Source organism: Cheilinus undulatus, linkage group 15 (assembly GCF_018320785.1).
Source record: "Cheilinus undulatus linkage group 15, ASM1832078v1, whole genome shotgun sequence".
Lineage (NCBI taxonomy): Eukaryota > Metazoa > Chordata > Actinopteri > Labriformes > Labridae > Cheilinus > Cheilinus undulatus.
In genome coordinates this window covers 46,783,968-46,804,759 of record NC_054879.1, presented here as the reverse complement: position 1 = coordinate 46,804,759, position 20,792 = coordinate 46,783,968, and the positions used below count along the sequence as shown (strand labels likewise).

General features: G+C 37.8%; 1 protein-coding gene and 1 long non-coding RNA gene across 3 annotated transcripts in view; one reads left to right on the top strand and one right to left on the bottom strand.

Moving 5' to 3' along the window:
- Positions 1 to 860: 860 nt before the first annotated feature.
- Positions 861 to 19,819, bottom strand: nme9 (NME/NM23 family member 9). 2 transcript variants are annotated; one of them, XM_041807079.1, is made up of 17 exons: positions 19,671 to 19,819; positions 19,500 to 19,557; positions 18,195 to 18,298; positions 18,032 to 18,103; positions 17,576 to 17,692; positions 15,679 to 15,763; positions 15,463 to 15,545; positions 13,983 to 14,075; positions 13,342 to 13,496; positions 12,825 to 13,021; positions 10,006 to 10,150; positions 9,821 to 9,928; positions 5,552 to 5,697; positions 5,308 to 5,452; positions 4,286 to 4,548; positions 4,061 to 4,147; positions 861 to 1,024 (listed from the first exon to the last, which is right to left on the bottom strand). In XM_041807079.1, the coding sequence occupies exons 1-17, from the start codon at positions 19,701 to 19,703 to the stop codon at positions 957 to 959; spliced, it is 1,959 nt and encodes a 652-aa protein (XP_041663013.1). In that variant the 5' UTR covers positions 19,704 to 19,819; the 3' UTR covers positions 861 to 956. The 2 variants fall into 2 exon arrangements, with proteins under 2 accessions (XP_041663013.1, XP_041663014.1); XM_041807080.1 differs by lacking the exon at positions 13,983 to 14,075.
- Positions 16,202 to 20,792, top strand: part of LOC121522549 — a 73,837-nt gene continuing 69,246 nt past the window's right edge. Inside the window, exon 1 of the long non-coding RNA XR_005992994.1 lies at positions 16,202 to 16,242. This is a non-coding gene — a long non-coding RNA (uncharacterized LOC121522549). The remainder of the gene's footprint in view (positions 16,243 to 20,792) is intronic.

The following is a 20,792-nucleotide window of genomic DNA, read 5'->3' as shown; positions in this document are numbered from 1 at the left end:
ATTAAAATTCTGTAAAATTTCCAAGTTATATTCCCCCAAATATCCATAAAATTCCTGAAAATTTCATAGCAAATTACCCCATTTTTCAAAGAAAATTAATTTAACTTTTGTGAATATACTTGACAATAATCTCAGAAATAGTAATAGTAGAAATTAATATTATATTGTGGGAAAAGAACTGAATATAATGTCATCATATCTGAAAATTCTGAACAAATTACCCCCAAAAAAACAGGTCAAATAAAATTCTCAATAATTACGAAAACATTTCCCTAATTTCAAACTAAACCAAACACCCAAAAAGTTGCCGTAATTCCCATGAAAATAAATAAAAATTTCACTTTGAAAAACTTAAGTGAAAGTTGGGAAAATAAACAAAAATGTGCCAAAATTTTCATGAAAATTCTGTAAAATTTCCAAGTTATTTTCCCCCAAATATCCATGAAATTCCTGAAAATTTCATAGCAGATTATCCCATTTTTTAAAGAAAAAAACTTCTGTGTATATACTTGACAATAATCTTAGAAATATTAATAGTAGAAATTATCATTTTGTGGTAGGAAAAACCAGAATATAATGTCCTCATAAGTGGATGCAGGGTCTCGGGGAGGTTAAACTAGGCCTAATATCTCATAAAAATGTCACTTTATTGCATTCAATCAAAGCAGGAGTAGTCTGACTCTGTTGACTTCTGCCTGTTTTAAAAACCCTGGGGGGATCAGCGGCTTGGTCGCCCTGGTAAGGGTCACCCATTTTACAGCTTCTGTTGGAGCCAGAGTAGCCCTTAGACTGCTAAGTCCTGTCCTAGACCTTCATCTACATACACAGTAAACAACAGGTAAACATGAGGTGCATCCTCTTTTATTCCATGATTTACAGGATAACAGATTTGTGCTTTCCCCCCCGTCATTCTACAGAACACAGGAGAAATGTCCATACTAAGAACAAAGTTTGATTTAGTTTGAGTCCTCTGGATCGTCTCCTCTTGTCTGTGGGCTGCCAGGTTTTGAATCGTCTTGGTCACCTAAAAAGCGAGAGGGAATAAGCTCAAGTTTTCTGGAAAATATCAACAAACCAAAGATGAAAAATCTACAGTAGCTCTTTGGAAAGAGTTAAAACATCAGTGCCTCCAACTCCCCGATAATATTGGTCAGGCTGCTCATACTGTAGTATCATTGCTGCTCTGTGTGTTTAAAATTACACCTATTTATTGAAAATGCCAATCAGCTTTCTTAGTTGCATCTGCTACGTATAAAGTTAGAGTAGTTTAAATGAATCAACCACAGGACTCCAGAGGCCCAACATTCCCCTTAAACCCTTTAATTTTCTTTACAACATGGTAGAAAAGAAGATTGGTGGCCTATCTTAAGTGATATCCTCCTCAACAGCTACAATGATGCTGGACAAGATTTATTTCACTCTTCTAGCAAAGAGACTAAGAGCAATTTACATCTCCATGATTGCTGTTGTCAGAGTGATTATGAAGATAAGTAGCATCATTTCTCAGAGTCAGAGGAGACACTTCTCTTGCTCATGGAAGCTGTCTGAATCGGGTCATTATAGAGAGAGAGACACATCTATTTGCTAGCTTGCCTTATTTCCTAGAATGAAAAACAGTGATTGCTGTGCTGCAATTCAGGAGATGGATTCTCTGAAAGATGCAGCTCAGACAGAGAAAGTATGGCTGAGCCTATGTCTCCTCCACATAAAATTCTGAATTTCTAAAGAGAATCATTTAACCTTATATCGCAGGTTTAAATGTTAGTGGTAGTTTAGGTTACATAATACAGCATACAGATGCAAAAAGGTTAAATCTGTAGTCCAACATTATTTTCTGATTCTGCAAAGTATTCACCCTCCTGGATGTTTTACCCTTTCAAAGATTTTATCAATTATGGTCAATATAATTTGGCTTTTTGAGTTAGTGAAATGGGGATCACCCAAGGTCAGTGAATGCGTCTTAGTGATTGTAGTAAAAAGACACCTGTGTTTGGAAGGTCCAGTCACTGGTTCATCAGTATTCCTTGCCACCACTACACCATGGGGACAAAAGAACACTCAGAAAAAGTTATTGAAAAGTTTAAGTCAGAATGGATACAAAAGAATTTCCAAGTCTCTGAACATCCCCCAGAGTTCAGTTATACCATCATGAGGAAATGAAGGAATATGTCACATGTGTAAATCTGCCTAGATCAGACCATCCTCACAAACTGAGTGGGCGTGCAAGAAGGAGACTAGTGAGAGAGGACACCAAGACACCTATGACTACTCTGAAGGAGTTCCAAGCTTCAGCAGCAATTGTAGTCCAGATTCAATCTGGACTAGAGTTCACCAAAAGGACTGTGGGAGACTCCATGGTCAAGAGGAAGAAAGTTCTTTGGTCTGATGAGACCAGAATGGAGCTTTGAGACCATCAGACAAGATGCCAAACACTGACATCACCACAAACACACCATCCCCATGGTAGAGCACGCTGGTGGCAGCATCATGCTGTGGGGATGCTTCTCAGCAGCCAGCCCTTGAAGGCTTGTAAAGATAGAGGATAAAATGAATCCTGTAGGACAATGTTATTTAGTCTGACAGAGAACTACGGCTTGGGAGAAGATTTATTTTCCAGTCAGTCAATGAGCTGAAGCATCCAGAGAAAGCTACACAGAAATGGTTTAACCCTTTACCTACTGAGCAGGCGCCAGTGCTGTGTTTTATATGTCCAGAGTATTACTACTGTAACTCTGTCAAAGTTTGTCCGATCAGAAAAATTCCAACGGTGTTGGAAAGCTGAGAATTGTGGGCATGTGCACGTATATGGTTCATTACAGTACTCACAACCATAAGATGTGGGCATTCATAGCAAAACACCAGAAGTATCACAAAGTATCTCAACACTGTAACTCCTCGAAAGTTTGCTCAGTCTAAAAAATTCCAACGCTGACAGAGAGCTGAGAATCTGTGCTTTCCAGGTATATATGATGTGAGGTATATATATTACGATAACGTCGAACAGCACGCGAAAACGGCAGCTTTGGCAGAAGACGAGTGAAAAAGGAGAGTGAAGGAAGCGAGTAAAAGGAGAGCGAGCGAGAGTGGTGTTTAGTTTTCAAAAAATAACGTTAGTGGCATTTGTGCGTGTCTGTCATGTGCAATAACAATATGTTACTGAGAATGTTGAGAATGCATTTTTCCACCTTTATTTGCACTAATTTTCGCCTATGTATATAGTTATCCTTTGCACAGTGTTTTGCACACCCGGAGTCCTAGACTCCAAAAATGACTGGTAATTGTTCTAAACATGTATAGGTTCACATTTCAAATGTCAAATCAAAACGTCATGAGCAATAACAACATTTCTTCTCATAAAAGCCATGAAAAACAAATCTGTTTTTGTGTCTTTCTTCTTTTAAACTGCTGACAATTCCATATAATTTGCAATAATCATTAACCAGATGTTGAAAAGTCAAGTTCAAGTACTCCTGGAAAAAGGGACCAAAGCTCTCAGACTTAGGGCATTTCCTGACTATTTTACAGCCATAAAAACAAAATATGTCCAAATCGCCCTTTTTAGGCTCAGTAGGTAAAGGGTTAAAGACGACAAGGGGAATGTTCTGGAGTGGCTGAGTCAAAGTCCAGACCTCAATCCAAGAGAGGATTTGTGGCTGGACTTGAAAAGGGCTGTTCATGCCTGACAGAGCTTGAGCAGTTTAGCAAAGAAGAGTTGAGCAACACTGCAGTGAGTGAGACCTATCCACACAGACTGAGAGCTGTGATTGCAGCCAAAGGTGACTCTACTAAATACTGACTTGGAGCGGGTGAATATTTATGCAGTCATTTATTTTTACATCACAAATTTTTATTTAAATGACATTTATTTGTTGAAATCTGAGTTCACATTGACATTTAAGATCTTTTTTTTTGTCAGAAAAGTCAAATTATATTTACCAAGGCTGATTAATAAAATCAGTAAAGGATAAAGCATCAATGGGGTTGAATACTTTTTTATGGGCACAGTTTAAATTGACTTAGAGGGATGTAACCTGTAATTGAAGCCATCTGCATTTGATACCTTTGTTTTGCTTGTTTTCAGACATTCCTTCAGTTGAAGATCTCGACTTTTCTGAGTTGTCATCTGTAGGATTGTCTTCATCCTTTTCTGAAAGATGTTGATATTTACTTAAAGCATTTTCATTTCCACCACAGGCAGAGAGCTAAATGCTGAAAATTGGTATTCATATGAAACCAGACGGTGTGACAGATGGAATCTCCTGTCACACACACATCACATGATCACCTGAGACGGCCTTGTCAGTCTCTCCATCACCGGCGAGCTCTGAGTCTGAGCTGATTTCACCAAAGATGAGTCGTATCTCTTCCTCTGCTCCAGCCTCAGTGGAGGAGCCGTGGACTGAGTTGTGAAGGATGTCGGAGGCAAAGCGAGCCCTCAGAGAGTTTGGGGATGTCTCTTTAGCTTGGACAGGGTCTGTGGGACCCATCATGGCCCTCCAATCCTCCACTGCGTTTTCTTTAGACAGAACGAGCATCAAACAAGATCCGCTGAAACAAAAAGTGACAGGATTTACACGGCTGGAAAAAAATGAGTAGCATGAGTGCCGTTTTGATCCCAATTATTTGTCAAGGGTCACAACATGAAAATGTCTGTTTTTACAACAAGCAGCCTTTGATTGCACGCTCCCAGCATGTATGTATCTGTTGAATTTCAGGTTAACTAATGTGTGGATGTTATGGTTAAAACCGGTGGACATTTTTGTCAAAATTTCCAACTCTTTTCAGATGTTTGAGAGAATTCTGACACTTCTTTCATTAGAGTTTATGCAGACTGTACAATTCTCAGAGCAGATTTTAGTTTGTGTCAGGGACAATGTACAAAATTACATAAATCTAAAAAGAGAAAAGATGCTTTGTACCAGAGCTAGCTTGCTAGCTATAGATGAAGACAGAGGACACCCAAGCTGTGATATTAAACTCTAATCAAGGCCAAACATGAGTTGAAACTGAAGCAGAGCCACAATAAAGGTAGTTCTCAGGCTAAAGTGTCCAGCTGCACCATTCTCAGTCCAAGCCGTTGTGTAACAACTGAGTGAAGGGACTAATCAGAGCGGAAGCTAACTCCAAAATCCGTGTATGTGTGGGGGGACAAAGAAAGAAATTGAGATGGACTTCTTGCCGCTTGCCTGAGGCTGCCTTGATTCTAAGCGGCTAAGATTACTGTTAAACTCGCAGGAGCGACTAGACTTACAGCAGGTCTGCTGGGGTCATTTTGTTCTCCTCCTCTGGATTCTGGAAAAGACTTACCTACACATGAATTCAACCAACTGGCTGAAGAAAGGCTTCTCTCTGTGCTCTTTGTAAAACTCCTCAGCCGTCTCCCTCGTCAGCACCTCCTCTTTCTGTTGCCTCACAGTGAAACCTCTGCCGCTGATCTCCTCCAGAATCTTCTCTGTGAAAGAGAATGGAAAATATTTATTTAGGAGAATATAATATCTCTGCAGATCTTTACAATTAAAGGTAATTTACACTTTTATTCTAGTAAATGAACCTTTGTGTTCCTCCGTGGCATCAGGTTTGATCACAGCCAGTGTTTGCTGTTTAGGGAAGAAGAAGCTGATTTCACGTTCTGCATCTTCCTGGTTTGCACTGCCATGGAGCGAGCTGATAGATTTGTCCTCCACAGCCATCATAACCCTTAGAATATATGAGGGATGGATATAGTAGTCAAAGTGATTGGTATGATTAGGCTGGCGGGTAAGAAGCTTAATCTAATGGCTATAATAATAATAATAATAATAATAATAATTATTATTATTATTATTATTATTGTTTTATAATTACTTTAATTATAATAATATACACTGCCTGGCCAAAAAAAAAGTCGCCACCAAAAACCAAAAGGTCACACACTCTAATATTTCGTTGGACGACCTTAAGCTTTGATTACAGCACGCATTCACTGTGGCATTGTTTGGATAAGCTTCTGCAGTGTCCCAAGATTTATTTCCATCCAGTGTTGCATTAATTTTAATATTGATGATGGGAGAGTCTGACCACTGCGCAAAGCCTTCTCCAGCACATCCCAAAGATTCTCAATGGGGTTAAGGTCTGGACTCTGTGGTGGCCAATCCATGTGTGAAAATGATGTTGCATGCTCCCTGAACCACTCTTTCACAAGTTGAGCCTGATGAATCCTGGCATTGTCATCTTGGAATATGCCCGTGCCATTAGGGAAGAAAAAATCCATTGATGGACTAACCTGGTCATTCAGTATATTCAGGTAGTCAGCTGACCTCATTCTTTGGGCACATAATGTTGCTGAACCTAGACCTGAGCAACTGCAGCAACCCCAGATCATAGCCCTGCCCCCACAGGCTTGTACAGTAGGCACTAGGCATGATGGGTGCATCACTTCACCTGCCTCTCTTCTTACCCTGATGCACCCATCACTCTGGAACAGGGTCAATCTGGACTCATCAGACCACATGACCTTCTTCCATTCCTCCAGGGTCCAATCTTTATGCTCCCTAGCAAACTGAAGCCTTTTTTTCCAGTTAACCTTACTGATTAGTGGTTTTCTTAAGGCTACACAGCTGTTCAGTCCCAATCCCTTGAGTTCTCTTCACATTGTGCATGTGTAAATGCTCTTACTTTCACTATTAAACATACCCCTGAGTTCCGCTGTTGTTTTTCTTCGATTTGATTTGGCCAAACGTTTAAGTGATCGCCGATCACAATCATTCAGGATTGTTTTCCGACCACATTTCTTCCTGTAAGACGATGGTTCCCCACTATCCTTCCAGTTTTTAATAATGCGTTGGACAGTTCTTAACCCAATTTTAGTAGTTTCTGCAATCTCCTTAGATGTTTTCTCTGCTTGATGCATGCCAATGATTGACCCTTCTTAAACAAACTAACATCTTTTCCACGACCACAGGATGTGTCTTTCAACATGTTTGTTTAAGAAATGAGAAGTTACTCATTGCATCAGCTGGGGTTAAATAAATTGTTGCCAGCTGAAAGATAATCGCCCATGCGGTAATTATCCAATAGGAGGCTTGTACCTGTTTGCTTAGTTAAATCCAGGATGCGACCTTTTTGTTGGCCAGGCAGTGTAATATATGATAATATATTTATGTAATATAAATGATAATTAATTATATCAATAATAACAAAATAATAATAATGATAAAAGCAACAGTGACAGTAATAATTATCATTATTATTATCATTGTGATTATTATAAAATAATATAATTTATAGAATTATATAAAATTAATAATAATGATAGTAATAATAAGTACGATAAATATAATTAAAGTAATAGAATATAAAATAATATATACATATAATAACAATGATAATAAAAACATTAACAATTATAATAAAAAATAATAAAAGCAACAATGGTAATAATTATAATAATTATTATTTTAACAATGATAATAATAAATAATAATAATATTAATACTAATTGTTATTTATTTTATTTTATTATCATTGCAATTATTATAAAAATAATAATATAATATATAGGATATATACAATAATAACAATAATAATAATACTCATAATAATAACAATAATGATAATAATAATAACACTAATAATAATAATAATAATTATTATTATTATATTATCATAAAAATAATAATATGATAATATATAGAATTATTTACAATAATATATGATAATAATGATAATAATAACAATTATTATTACTAATAGTAGTAGTAGTATATCTTCATCTAATGTCAGAACCCTGCCCCTCTGAGGGTGTCAACATTAGATTTGCCTTTTTTCGAGTCATGATCAGGCACATCACAGATAGTTTACTCTAAGACTGACAAGTTTAAGTTTCAATAGCGATTAATCCAATAGTTTCTGTAGTTAATCATGATTAGCTTCCCATTTAGAATCTTCACTATTTAAAACTGGTCTTGTTTCATTTCTGATTTCACTGCTTAAACTAAGGTAATTCTACCTTTAGGGACAGTAAAGCATGTGATTGATTACAACTGTAAATAAAATGCTCTAATTATGGATCTTTCTTCATTGTGATTAATGCATTTATGTTGACAGCCTTAGAAAATACATACAGTGGATTGTTTTGTAATAACTGTTGTGTATGGGCCTATCCTGTTGGGATTTTACAGTTCTTGCCTGCTACCAAGAAGCATCCCCACAGCATACTGCCACCAGGGTGCTCCACAGTGGGGATGGTGTGTTTGTGGTGATGTCAGTGTTTGGCATCTTGTCTGATGGTCTAAAAGCTCCATTCTGGTCTCATCAGACCAAAGAACTTCCTTCCTCTTGACCATGGAGTCTCCCACAGTCCTTTTGGTGAACTCTAGTCCAGATTGAATCTGAGTTTTCTTCAACAGTGTCTTTCTCTTTGCCACTCTCCCATAAAGCTCTGACTGGTGAAGAACCCGGCCAACAGTTGTTGTCTGCAGAGTCTCTCCATCTCAGCTGCTGAAGCTTGGAGCTCCTTCAGAGTAGTCATAGGTGTCTTGGTGTCCTCTCTCACTAGTCTCCTTCTTGCACGCCCACTCAGTTTGTGAGGACGGTCTGATCTAGGCAGATTTACACATGTGACATATTCCTTCATTTCTTCATGATGGATTTAACTGAACTCTGGGGGATGTTCAGAGACTTGGAGATGTTTTCGTCTCCATTCTCTGACTTAGACTTTTCAATAACCTTTTCTCTGAGTGTTCTTTTTTCTTCATGGTGTAATGGTAGCAAGGAATACTGATGAACCAGTGACTGGACCTTCCAAACACAGGCGTCTTTATACTACAATCACTGAGACACATTCCCTGCACTCAGGTGATCCCATTATGAGTTGAATTAGGTCAGTCACTTTTGCTTTAAGATGATTTTTTTGGTAATTTTGTTGCTAAAATGGTAAATTATATCGTATACGTTTTTACAGGCACTGTAAGATCCCAACAGCGTAGGCACATATACAATTTTTATTTCACAACAATCTAACCAGGGTATATGCAGGAATCTTGAAGTTAATTTTAATACCTTTTTAAGACTTTTTCAAGACCTTCTCAATATTTTTTAATACCTCACTGCCACTTCAAGCTGTAACCATTTACATCAGTGATATTTTTAACTTATCAGTTTTAGTTTGTGATAAAGACTATATACCACTATGATACAATAAAATTCAAATAGGCTGGGATAGTAAATCTTTGTGCTGAATTTCCTGCCACCCGCCCGCCCGCTCGCTCTGGCGCTCTCAGAGACAATTTATGAACGCACCCAGAATAGCCCAGTTTTTAATGTACCTATTCATCTTTGTTTTTTAATAAAAATGAATAAATTCACACACTTTTACGATGTTTTTGGGACTCAAACTCTTAAACAGCAATTCAAAAAAATTTAAGACTTTATAAAGTCATGATAAGACTTCTTAATACTTTTTAAGGGTCTCAATTTTCCCAAAATTGATTTATCACCTTTTAATACTTTTCAAGACCCCACGGATACCCTGCTAACACATCTATTATTGGTGGAGATTTTTTCTAGAGGCGCTCAGATTTTTTTAAGTACAAGAGGAAACCGCTTATGTCACTGATTTCATCCTGTGCTATTGTAAAACTTCAGTGCAGAAATGTAAGATTTTCCTCCTTTCTCTTCTTAAAAGAAATGTATGTGTACTACTGTTAAGCTGCAAGGCCTGACAAGCTTTAAGAAAGAGGTCAAACCAGAAGCCCTGAGTCCTTTTCAACAAGTTATCAACAGCCAAGACTCCTTTCATCTCTCTGCATTGTATAAATGAAAAGAACCACATATCACACACCATTCAGGACTCTCCTCCCCGGCTTCATTCACATCAGAAGAACCAAGGATGCTCTTCCAGTGCTCTACAGCCCCGGGTCTGGTTAGAGCCAGCGCCAGTACTGGTCCACTGTGAATATACACATGTTTAATGCATCCCTACAGCACCATTGCACTTTCTAGATTTCTTTTAATTTAAAGCATCACCTCGTCATGCTTTTGAGCAGCGCAGGGAAGAATTCCTCCTCAATATGCTGGAAGTAGAACTGTCTGACCTGATCCTCTGTTAAAGTCACCTCTCTTTTCAGAGCCACAGTGAAGCCTGACTCATAGATCTTGGCCAGGATCTTTTCTGCAGATCAGAAGATGAGAAAAACACACTCAATGGAATATTTTAGTTTAGCCCCTCTAATTTCATTCTAATGCAACAATCATATAATAAAACCCTCTCTGATGAAGGGTAGGGTTGTGATTCTTCAATGTGTGATCATTTTGGTTGACTTTATTTGTGGTGCTACACAGAAAGGTTGGTTCTTTTATGCCTGCACTCACTCTGATGAAGTCAGTGCACAAAAAATTATTACTTTCACACATACAAAAATCCTTAAAATGTCCCAGATTTTCCAGGTGAGCTGCAAGTTTGAACTCAGGCAAATTCTCACCCTGACTTGAAATGTAATTTTTCTGTCAGACAAATTAATAATAATAAAATCTTGAATTTATATAGCGCCTTTCAAGAAACCCAAGGACGCTTTACAGGAACACACAGACATGGACAAACTATGTGAGGGGTAAGATGAGTGTAAGGGGGGGTTTATTGAAGACTGTAGGCTGTGGTGAACAGGTTAACCCTTAGATGCATGACCTACCAACACCTCCACTCTTCCATGAGTGGGTCAAAAATGACCCCAATTAGAATGAATGTGTTTTATGGTGTAAACTTAAGAAATTTCTTTAAATTTTGGTTAAAGATGATTATTTTTATTATATTTTGGTCAACAAAAGAATTATTTCATGTTTGACATGTTCATTTATCTCTCTTATTAACATTTTATCACAAAACAGCTTTGAGAAAGGTAAAAGTAAATGTAAACATCCAAAAATGATCCCAACAGGAGAATGATTTGTAATACTAACAAGTCTGCCTTTTACAAAGATTTGGTTTGATACTACATTATTTAATAATTTTCATAAACTACAGGAAATGATGAGATGTGATAAAAGCACTTGAGATGTTCAGAGGTATTTCAAACTGTTTAAGCTCCAATGATGAATGTTATTGATAACTAAATCTTTGTCACTGATCAGAACAAGGTCTATAAATGTCATTAACTAGAGGCTGACACTCTAGAATAGAGCTGTCAAACTCAAGACCTGGTCCAGTTCTACCTGGCCCAGTGTGAGGTCTACAGATTTCCTCCAGTATAAAAACCTAAACTTAGCCTTGATTATTTAAAATATCCTTGTCATAAAATGTAGAAAAAAGTAAAAATAATTAGATAAAAAGTCAGGAATGTGGAAAAAATAAACTGTGTTCAGGGTGTAAATTCATGATTGTGGTTTTATTTCATATATTGACCTTTAAATTTCACAACTTTAAATATTAAGTCATATTTTGACCTTTTCAATTCATGATTTTGAATTTTATCTCAAATTTGGACTTTTTTAACTCATAATTTTAAGTTTTTATGTCATATTTTGAGCTTACAGAGTCTCAATTTTAAATATTAAGTAATATTTTGACCTTTAAAACTTACTTTCACTTTTAATCCTATATTTTACCTAACAGACTCATGATTTTTTCTTACATTTTTAAACTCATGATTTCATATTTAATCTAATATTTTGACCATTATAAACCTTGATTTTGAATTTTTTTACCTTTGAAAATCATGGTTTTATGGAATTAGATGTGTGGATCAACAGTAAATGTATACCTGACAGTCACAGTTGATAAAAATCAAAGGTTCCTAGGGTTAACCTTTGAAATTCCATAGAAAATGCTTGGAGTCATTTTTGACCCCACGTATGGAAAAGTGTGGTACTGATACAAAGAATGCAATTACTTAAAAAATATAACAATTAGATACAAATCCAGATGGCCTCATGTCAAAGACAACCTATTTGAGGAAAACATGGAAGATTAAACGATTAAAAATCAAAATTACAAAGATATTGCAAAAAACAACCGCTGAGGTCATTTTTGACCCCACTTATGCATCTAAGGGTTAAAGGGGACACTTTTTACCCCTTTAAGACGGGTTTATAGCGGTCTCAGGGTTCCCCAAAACATTCCTGTGAAGTTTGTTGCTAAAAAACACTCCAGTGTTGGATTTTTGCGTGTCTAAAAACCCCTCTATTTCAGCCCTGCTCAGAACAAGCCGTTTCTGTGACTCCGCCCCTGACTCCGCCCCTCTCAGGAAATGGATGTGGCTCTCCTGATCCTCCTCTCAGCTGGCGGATCAGGAAAGGAGGGCGGCTCTTTCTTCCAAGAGGGGAGGGTCAACCAAACCTGGGGTTGGGGCTAACTCCCCACATGACATCATGAGGGGAAAATCTGAGAACGGCTTGTTTCAGCACACATTTTCTGAAAGGTGGAGAAAGAGAGGAGGGGGGATGGATGTTTCTGATTCTTTGGAGGACTGTGGACAGGTCAGGGGCAAATATTTTTGTTAGAAAAGCCTGAAAAGGTGATTTTTGCATAAAACGTGACCTTTAAGGTCGGGATGAGTTGATGTAAGAATGCTGCTGGAAATATTCTGACAAATTTACACACAGGGGTTATAATGTTTATAACCTTTAACTGTTGAAGTTTCTAGAACTTCTGTATCACAGCTAGAATAGATCCAGCTAGTTGCAGCCAAAAAATAAAAATAAAATAAAACGTTTCATTCTAGTTTAGAAGTACAATGATTCACAGAAACTGCGGCAATACCTTTGCTTGGGAAATCAGGCTTTTCCATGATATATATTAAAAAACAACTATGTGTTGGCATCTCTGCTTGTGTATTTGGCACTGGCCCCACCTCTGTTCTCTTTGGCAACGTCAGGCCGGATAAGAGCCAGCGTCCTCTCCACATGCTCTTCCTCCCCATCCTGCTCCGTCACTGACGCCGTCCTAAAGTTGGGGAAGAGGAAGGTGAGCTCCCTGCTGGCCTGGTCGATGTCCTCACTACCGTGCACTGCGTTGAACAGCGCCTGTGTGCCGTATTGTGCCCGCAAGCTGCAGGAAGCCAGGGGGGAGACAGGAGAGGAGAGCAGATGGTTGCTCGGCTGGTGTTCAACCAGAGAGAAGCAGAATGTTTGGGTGTGTCTGACAGAGCGGCGAGAATGTGCTGTTCATTCGCTCTCGTAGACTTAAGCCTGAGATTGTTTCACACTGTTGCGATCAACAGTGCATGAATAATGTCTGTAAACAAATGCTCCTCGCCACAAAGGCGCTGAAAGGATTATTAATTTAGCATCAAATCATGCTGTATCTTACATTTTAATGTCATATATTAATTTTTCTCTGAATATATATATATAATACCAGTTACCAACCTCTCCGGCTTTTCTCTCTTGGCTTCTTCGATGTCTGCAGGGCCGATAAACTCGTGCCATGCAGATACAACGCTGACTGAGTCCTCGGCCTGAGACAGCACCAGGATATGGGACAGGCCGCTGGACATGAACTGGACTAAGTCTTCAAAGTAGACCTAAACACCAACATCACATGCAAACACAGAAAATTAAAATAATACACAGAAAAAAATGCAACAACCATCTGCGTTTTAACCACCATAGTGGGTTAGATATCTAAATCAACAGGGAGAGAAAAATCAGTCTGAACTAATTATTTCTTCACTTGGTCATCTTTTCTCACATTTTTTTTTCTGAATCTCTGCTTATTTAGTCTCATCACAAACAGCGTGATAAGCAAAAACAGAAAAGCTGCTGACAGAGCAGATCTATTTTGAGCCTTGAGCAGAAATGCATATGGAAGAGTGATGCACTGCAAACTCATTGAGATGATTGTGGCTCTGCTCGTGACTCGACTCCCATTAGGGCATGGACAAAGAATTTAAAATGCCAACATGAAAAAATCTACCCAGACATAAACGTAGTTATTGAAGAATACAGCTTTGATGCCAGCCTCTTAAATCGACATGACTGTTTCCATTCAGCTCTTTTTCCCTCCATACCTCTGCCGATCTGTGCCGGTAAAAGTCTCGAGCCTCCGCTTCAGTCAGCGTGCGTTCTTCATGGGCGAGGATCTCAAAGCCAGCGTCCTGAATCTGGCCAGGGGGGTCGAATCGGGATAATTGCACAACATCAGCAGGAAGTCTGAAGACAATCTTGTTGTCTCAGAATGTGAGAAGTGTTAGAAAAAAGTGGCCAAAAATGGGTGAACAGGGGTAAAATAGGCAGAAAATAGCAAACAATGACTAAAATTGGCAAAAAGCAGCAAAAGGTAGGGGGAAATGAGTAAAAAATGACTGAAATTGCCCAAAAAAACCCCAGCAAAAAGTAGGGGAAATGAGTAAAAAATGACTAAAATTGCCAAAAAACAAAACAAACAAACAAACAAACAAAAAAAAACAGCAAAAAGGTAGGGGGAAATGAGTAAAAAATGACTGAAATTGCCAAAAAAAACAAACAAACAGCAAAAAAGGTAGGGGGAATGAGTAAAAAATGAACAAAATTGGCAAAAAGGTGGGGGAAATGAGTAAAAAATGACCAAAATTGGCAAAAAGCAACAAAAAGGTAGGGGGAATGAGTAAAAAATGACCAAAATTGGCAAAAAGCAGCAAAAGGTGGGGAAATGAGTAAAATGACTGAAATTGCCAAAAAAACAAACAAACAGCAAAAAGGTAGGGGAATGAGTAAAATGAACAAAATTCGCAAACAGGTGGGGGAAATGAGTAAAAAATGACCAAAATTGGCAAAAAGCAACAAAAAGGTAGGGGGAATGAGTAAAAAATGACCAAAATTGGCAAAAAGCAGCAAAAAGGTGGGGGAAATGAGTAAAAAATGACTGAAATTGCCAAAAAAAACAAACAAACAGCAAAAAAGGTAGGGGGAATGAGTAAAAAATGAACAAAATTGGCAAAAAGGTGGGGGAAATGAGTAAAAAATGACCAAAATTGGCAAAAAGCAACAAAAAGGTAGGGGGAATGAGTAAAAAATGACCAAAATTGGCAAAAAGCAGCAAAAAGGTGGGGGAAATGAGTAAAAAAATGACTAAAATTGGCAAAAAGCAGGAAAAAGGTGGGGGGAATGAATAAAAAATGACTGAAATTGGCAAAAAGTTTGGGGAAAATGGGGAAAAGTGACATGTAATGGCAAGAGGCATCTTAAATGGGCAAAAAGTGGCAAAAAAGGGAAAAAATGCAATTCACAAAAAGCAGGATAAAAGAGGCAATAAAAGGTAAAAAAGGGTAAAAACAAAATGAGGGCAATGGAAATATACAGACATAAAAGTAATGGATGACAATTAAGTTTGACAATTAAAGCCTGATTTATTAGTGTGTGAAACAAATTGCAATGGATAATTCTGAGGTCAATGTTTCCCTTTTTCATGTTTTTTCCAGGGGAATAATATTTCAAATTTAGACATCAAAGAGCCACAAATCATCACAAAAGAGCCACACGCTGAGTATCACTGTGTTAGATTTTGCGTACCTTCATAATGATCTCATTTGCCTTGCCATGAGCAACAGCGTCTGGTTTGATGATGGCCACTGTGTAGGATTTACTGGCAGGAACTTTGAGAGTAAAAGGAGCAAAAAAAAACATGGTTTACAGAGTCAGAGAAATATTGCTTATCATATTTACTATAGTACCAGCATTGATGCACAAAAGCTACAAACACTAATGACAACATCGTCCTGAAATTACCGACTATGTTTTCTTCATATTCTGTCTGCTGAAGCACCTCCTCCTCCTCTGCTGTCTCTTCATCCTCCAGAGCATCATCTTGAACCTGACAGACACAAATCCAAACACCGGAACCCTTTATGTTATCGTATTTATTTATTTAGTTCCATCATTGTAGTAGTTATCCTGACTGCCTTTAGTTTTATGTGTGCATCATGATTTTCTGTGTGACTCTCTGTCATGAACAGCACTTAGGTCAGCTGTTGCTGTTTTTAAATGCACAGGAAAATCCGGGGAGCAATTTTTCCAGAGTAAAAAGTATTTCACTCAAAAATACTCAAATGTACTCTTTATTGAATATATTTATTACCAGCCACTGCCGGAGTTGGAGTAAAAACACAGAGGAAATTCTGCTGAGGGGAAACTTAAACTACACCCGCTGAAGTTTCCCCTCAACTCCACCATTCATGGACGGTCACGGCTGCAGATCGTTAGCTGATCCAGCTGCTGATAATCACTGGCAATCAACATCTACACACCTGGTGCTGAGCCTTCACAAACCTGTGGACTACAACATCTTATCAGGTAACCTGGCTCCTCTGTACAATTTAAATCTTGTAATTTTTCTGTCAGTTTGTGTTTGGTGGATTGGATGATTGAAGTTTGAAGAAACAAGACATATGGACAATTTAAAAATGTATTCATTTAACAAACAGGAGCCTCAGTAGCGTGTGGAAGAACCATACACCACCACCCAACAGGGTAATAAACAGGCTTTCCAACAGTATAAAATGTATTGCCAAGAAGCATTGTTACAAAAAAGAAATAATGTACCAAACACAAATTTCCTTACTATTTGTTTTATGTTACATCTATTTAGTAGGGCTGAACAATTTGGGAAAATAATCTAATTGCAAAATTTTTTACCCAAAATTGCGATTTAATTTGCATTTATTTCTTAAGTTCCTCATCTCATGTATTTTCCAACAAAAACAAGCAATAATTCATTCTATACTATAACCAACATATCATTAGATTATGAAGCTGAACAACTGTTAAAAATATCTAATTGTGATGATTTTGACTCACTTTGCAAATTTGATATGAACTGTTGTATTAAAGGGAATGATAATTTTTAAATAATTCTCATATTTAACAAGAAAAACATACAAAAATGAAGAAAATACATTTTCTTTTCCACACTAGTCCAAAATTATTCCCCTCGAATGATTGCATGATATGTAATGAAGAATGTCACTGCAGCAAAAAAGTTTCAAACTGGCATTTTGACAAAAATTTCAGGTTAAAGAAAAATTGCACCTTCTGTGATTTGAAAATCGTAGCGGACAATATTGCGATTAAATTTAATTTGTGATTAATTTCCCAGCCCTGGTATTAGTGTAACATTTAGTGTGTCGTTCTACTTAAAATGATTTTTTCCTTTCTTCCCCACATACCTTTGTGTCTCATTTTATGTCTATGAGTAGAGTAAATCAGAGTGTTTATTTATTTTGCTCTAGTTAGCTGTAAAATCCACAACTAAATAACACAAATATAGGAGTGATAAATGGTAAAAACAGTTGCTGATTAATTTTCTGACCATTCATTTTGGCATGACAAAGAACAGAGCCCTTGTGCAGTAATAAAATGACGATGGCTGGATGTTATTTGGGCTCCATGGTTCTGATTGTGCTCATGCTGACTCACTCTCACATTGTCATGGCTAACTGGGACACTTTAATTGAATGCAGTCATTGTTAATGTTATTACTGAAAACAGTGCTATTTCTACTGTGACTGGAACAAAATATGTGCTGTGAAAAGCTCGATTGTTTCAGCTCCTAAATTAAAATAAGTGTGAATGGATAACAACACTGCATGAGTGTTGAGGGGGGTGCGTGTGTGTCTGAGGGGCTCACCACGCTGCGTTCACCACCTCGCTCCAGGACCAACTTTTCCTTGGCTAGTTCCTCCACTATTGCCCTCTGAAGGAGGGGGGCATTCGCCCCTCGCAGCACCACCACTAGTTCTCCACCCTGCACATTCAACAAAAGGAGCATTTTTTTTAACTTATCTTTTTGGTCTTAAGCGTAAAATTCCCCCTAACAAGCAGTGACAGGGATTTTCACAGAAGTAGGCCCATCTATCTGCATCTTTATCAGGAGGACCGTTACCCTGGACAGACCTGCTTTCTGGCCTACATCATTAGTGCCTCTGAGCAATCTCAGAGACAGGATAAAAGCGGAGAATAAATATGCACCATATAAACAGATAAAAATAGAAATAATTAGCGAAAGAAAAATCAGATAAGGGACACAAAGATAAACTGACTGTGAACCTAAACACATATCTTACTCACAAACGGCTGCACTCACCCCATAGAAGAGGAAGGTGGGCTCACATTTCCCTCGATACCTCTCCAGAGCATCAATACTGTCTGCTTCTGCCTACATAAGGATGCAGATTTAAGGCTTTCATTCACACATTTTATTGTTAACCCATTTCCAGTCTTTACTGTTATAATCACAGAGCGCTTACTGTGGCAAAATGTAGAAGATCATCACCCAGCTCATTCTTTATTTTTCTTAACAGACTAACAACAGCTCGACAGGGTCCACACCACTGCTGGTACACATCCACAACTAGAAATAGAAACATGGTGTAAGACACTGATCATCAACTGGTGGCCCGGGGGCCATATCAGGCCCCCAACGCTTCCTGTCTGGCCCACAAAAGATCATTAAATTCAGAACAGTAGGAAAAGAAGATGTTGTGGATTTAAGAGTATCATTTGGCTTTAAATGTCTGCAGCTGTTAAATCCATCCCACAAACAATTGATATTGAAATAGTTTGAGAATGACTCAACATTTAATCTGTTTTACAGAAATTTACTGTCATAAGTAGTAGATATTTAAAAAGGGTTAAGGTTGGCAGAAGTACTGCGGAAATGACCAAATAAAGTGGTGAAAAGAGGTTCAGATGTTGCAAAAACTGTTAAAAGAGGAAAATAAGGGGCAAAAGTATCAAAAATCAGTTACTAATGACAAAAAATAGTTCAAAAAAGTAATGAAAAGGGGTTAAAAAGTGGCAAAAATAGAAGAAAAGTGGCAAAAATGGATAAGAGAGTGGTACAAAGGGGATAAAACATGCAGAAAAAGTGGTTAAAAGTGGCAAAATTTGCTTTTCATGTTGCAAAAAGTAATGAAATGGGGTTTAAAGTGGCAACAATAGAAGAAAAGTGGTAAAAAAGTGGCACAACGGGGATAAAACATGCTGCTGAAGTGGTTCAAAAGGGGTTACAATATTGCCAAAAAATTGTGTTAAAGATGCAAAGGAGCAAAAAGTATCAAAAAAGGGTTAAAAGTGTCATAAAATTGGTCAATATTGGGGCTAAATCACATTGGGAGAGGCCTCATTCTCTGGGATTTTCAGGGGTCCGGCCAGTTCTGTTGTCAGGTCAGTCTCCTTGTGGTCTGCTGCGTTATAGATAATATGGATAGATCTTACTGGTAATGACTAACAATGTCCTGCATTTTAAAATAAAGTACAAATACCACAATAATAATATGTTAACCAGACCGAAATGTTTATTTAATTTTTGTGTATTTGAAAGTCTGGCCCCCAGAGTTTCTGTCGAGGCTAAATCTGGCCCCTGTGCAGAGGTACTTGATGTGAGAGGGGAAGAGTTCCGCTGCAGTTATCCTAGTGACCACAGGGGGGCAGCAGCGTACAATGAATAACTATGACTGCATCCATCCACACAGGCTGATTAAACTGTACAGCAGCAGATGTTAGCCTCCTACTGTAGTGATAGTAGCACTCTTATGAAGTCAGCTAGCTACCTGTTAAACCTTTGGTCGCGAGCATTTCCTCCCACTGCTCTTGGTTTGTGACAGACATCTGTGATGGAAAACAGAGTTAGACAACATTTTAGCTAACACCAGGGCTTCATAAAGAAAACTAAAATCAACACTGAACGGTCTCATCACAGCAGCCATGTTTGTTAGTCCCACCTGCAGACTCGCTTCTTTCTTCTTTCCCGCCATTCCACCGCCTCAACGGAAATTAAAGCCTATTTTTACAAAACAAAAGCGAAGAGCGATGTTTTCAGTACAGGAATGAGATGCTAGCACGTCACGCTGTCTAACTTCTGAGATGTTGCTCGCGCTTGTTTGCCCTCTTGGTTGCTAAGCAACGGGGTCTTCCGACTTCCGGAAATACGGGTGATTGTTTTCAGGTGTTGCGCTGGAGAGCTAGCTTATTTTTAGTACAGTAATGAGGTTACTTACTTGAATTCATTTATGTTACAGTAATCTTGGCCTACTTTAAACCCACAACACATCCAGCAGAGGATTTTATTCTACTGTCTGTTAAACATTTAGCTGTTTAACCGCAACTTTTCATATTATAATAATAATAATCTTTATTTAAATCACAACATTACACTCGACGTTTATCATTTGTATTGATAATTAGCTGTATTTATTTAAGGGAATCTTAAATGCATGTGCTCCTTAATGATTTTTAATGTGATTCTGATTAAATCCTCCAAGTAAAGCCAGTAGCCTTATAAAACTATTGCTGAAATCCCGTTGTTAGTATCTATCATCAGTTGGTTTTATAGGTTTGTAGGGAAGGGAGAGTCCAGCCAGCATAGCCATGTGGGTCCTGCAGAGGTTATGATGCCTAAAGCATTTACCCTATTGGATATTTTAGCCTTTTATTGATTTTATAAATCAGGAGTTTTCAAAGTGTGTGAGAGTGAGCCTCCCCTAAGAGAAAATTATTCATTCGGTGGACCCCCACCCACATAAAGGTTCAGACTGAAAAAAAAAACCTTAACCATATTTTCAAACATTTCTGTCTAATTTTAAATACATTTTTATATCTTTGATATTTTGGTCTGCAAATGTTCTTAAACACTCGTCTTTACCAAGTTATCAGTTATTTGGTGTTAGTAATGAATTTATTGCCAATACTACCTGATTATTCTGCTCTGATAATCCTTAAAGCAGCGTTACTCAACCAAAGAGCCAAACTGTTGAAAAATACCTCTGCAAGAGCCACAATCTAAGTGGTGAAAAGTGGCAAAAACAGCTTAAAGTAGCAAGAAAAATAAGTCAAAGATGGCAAAA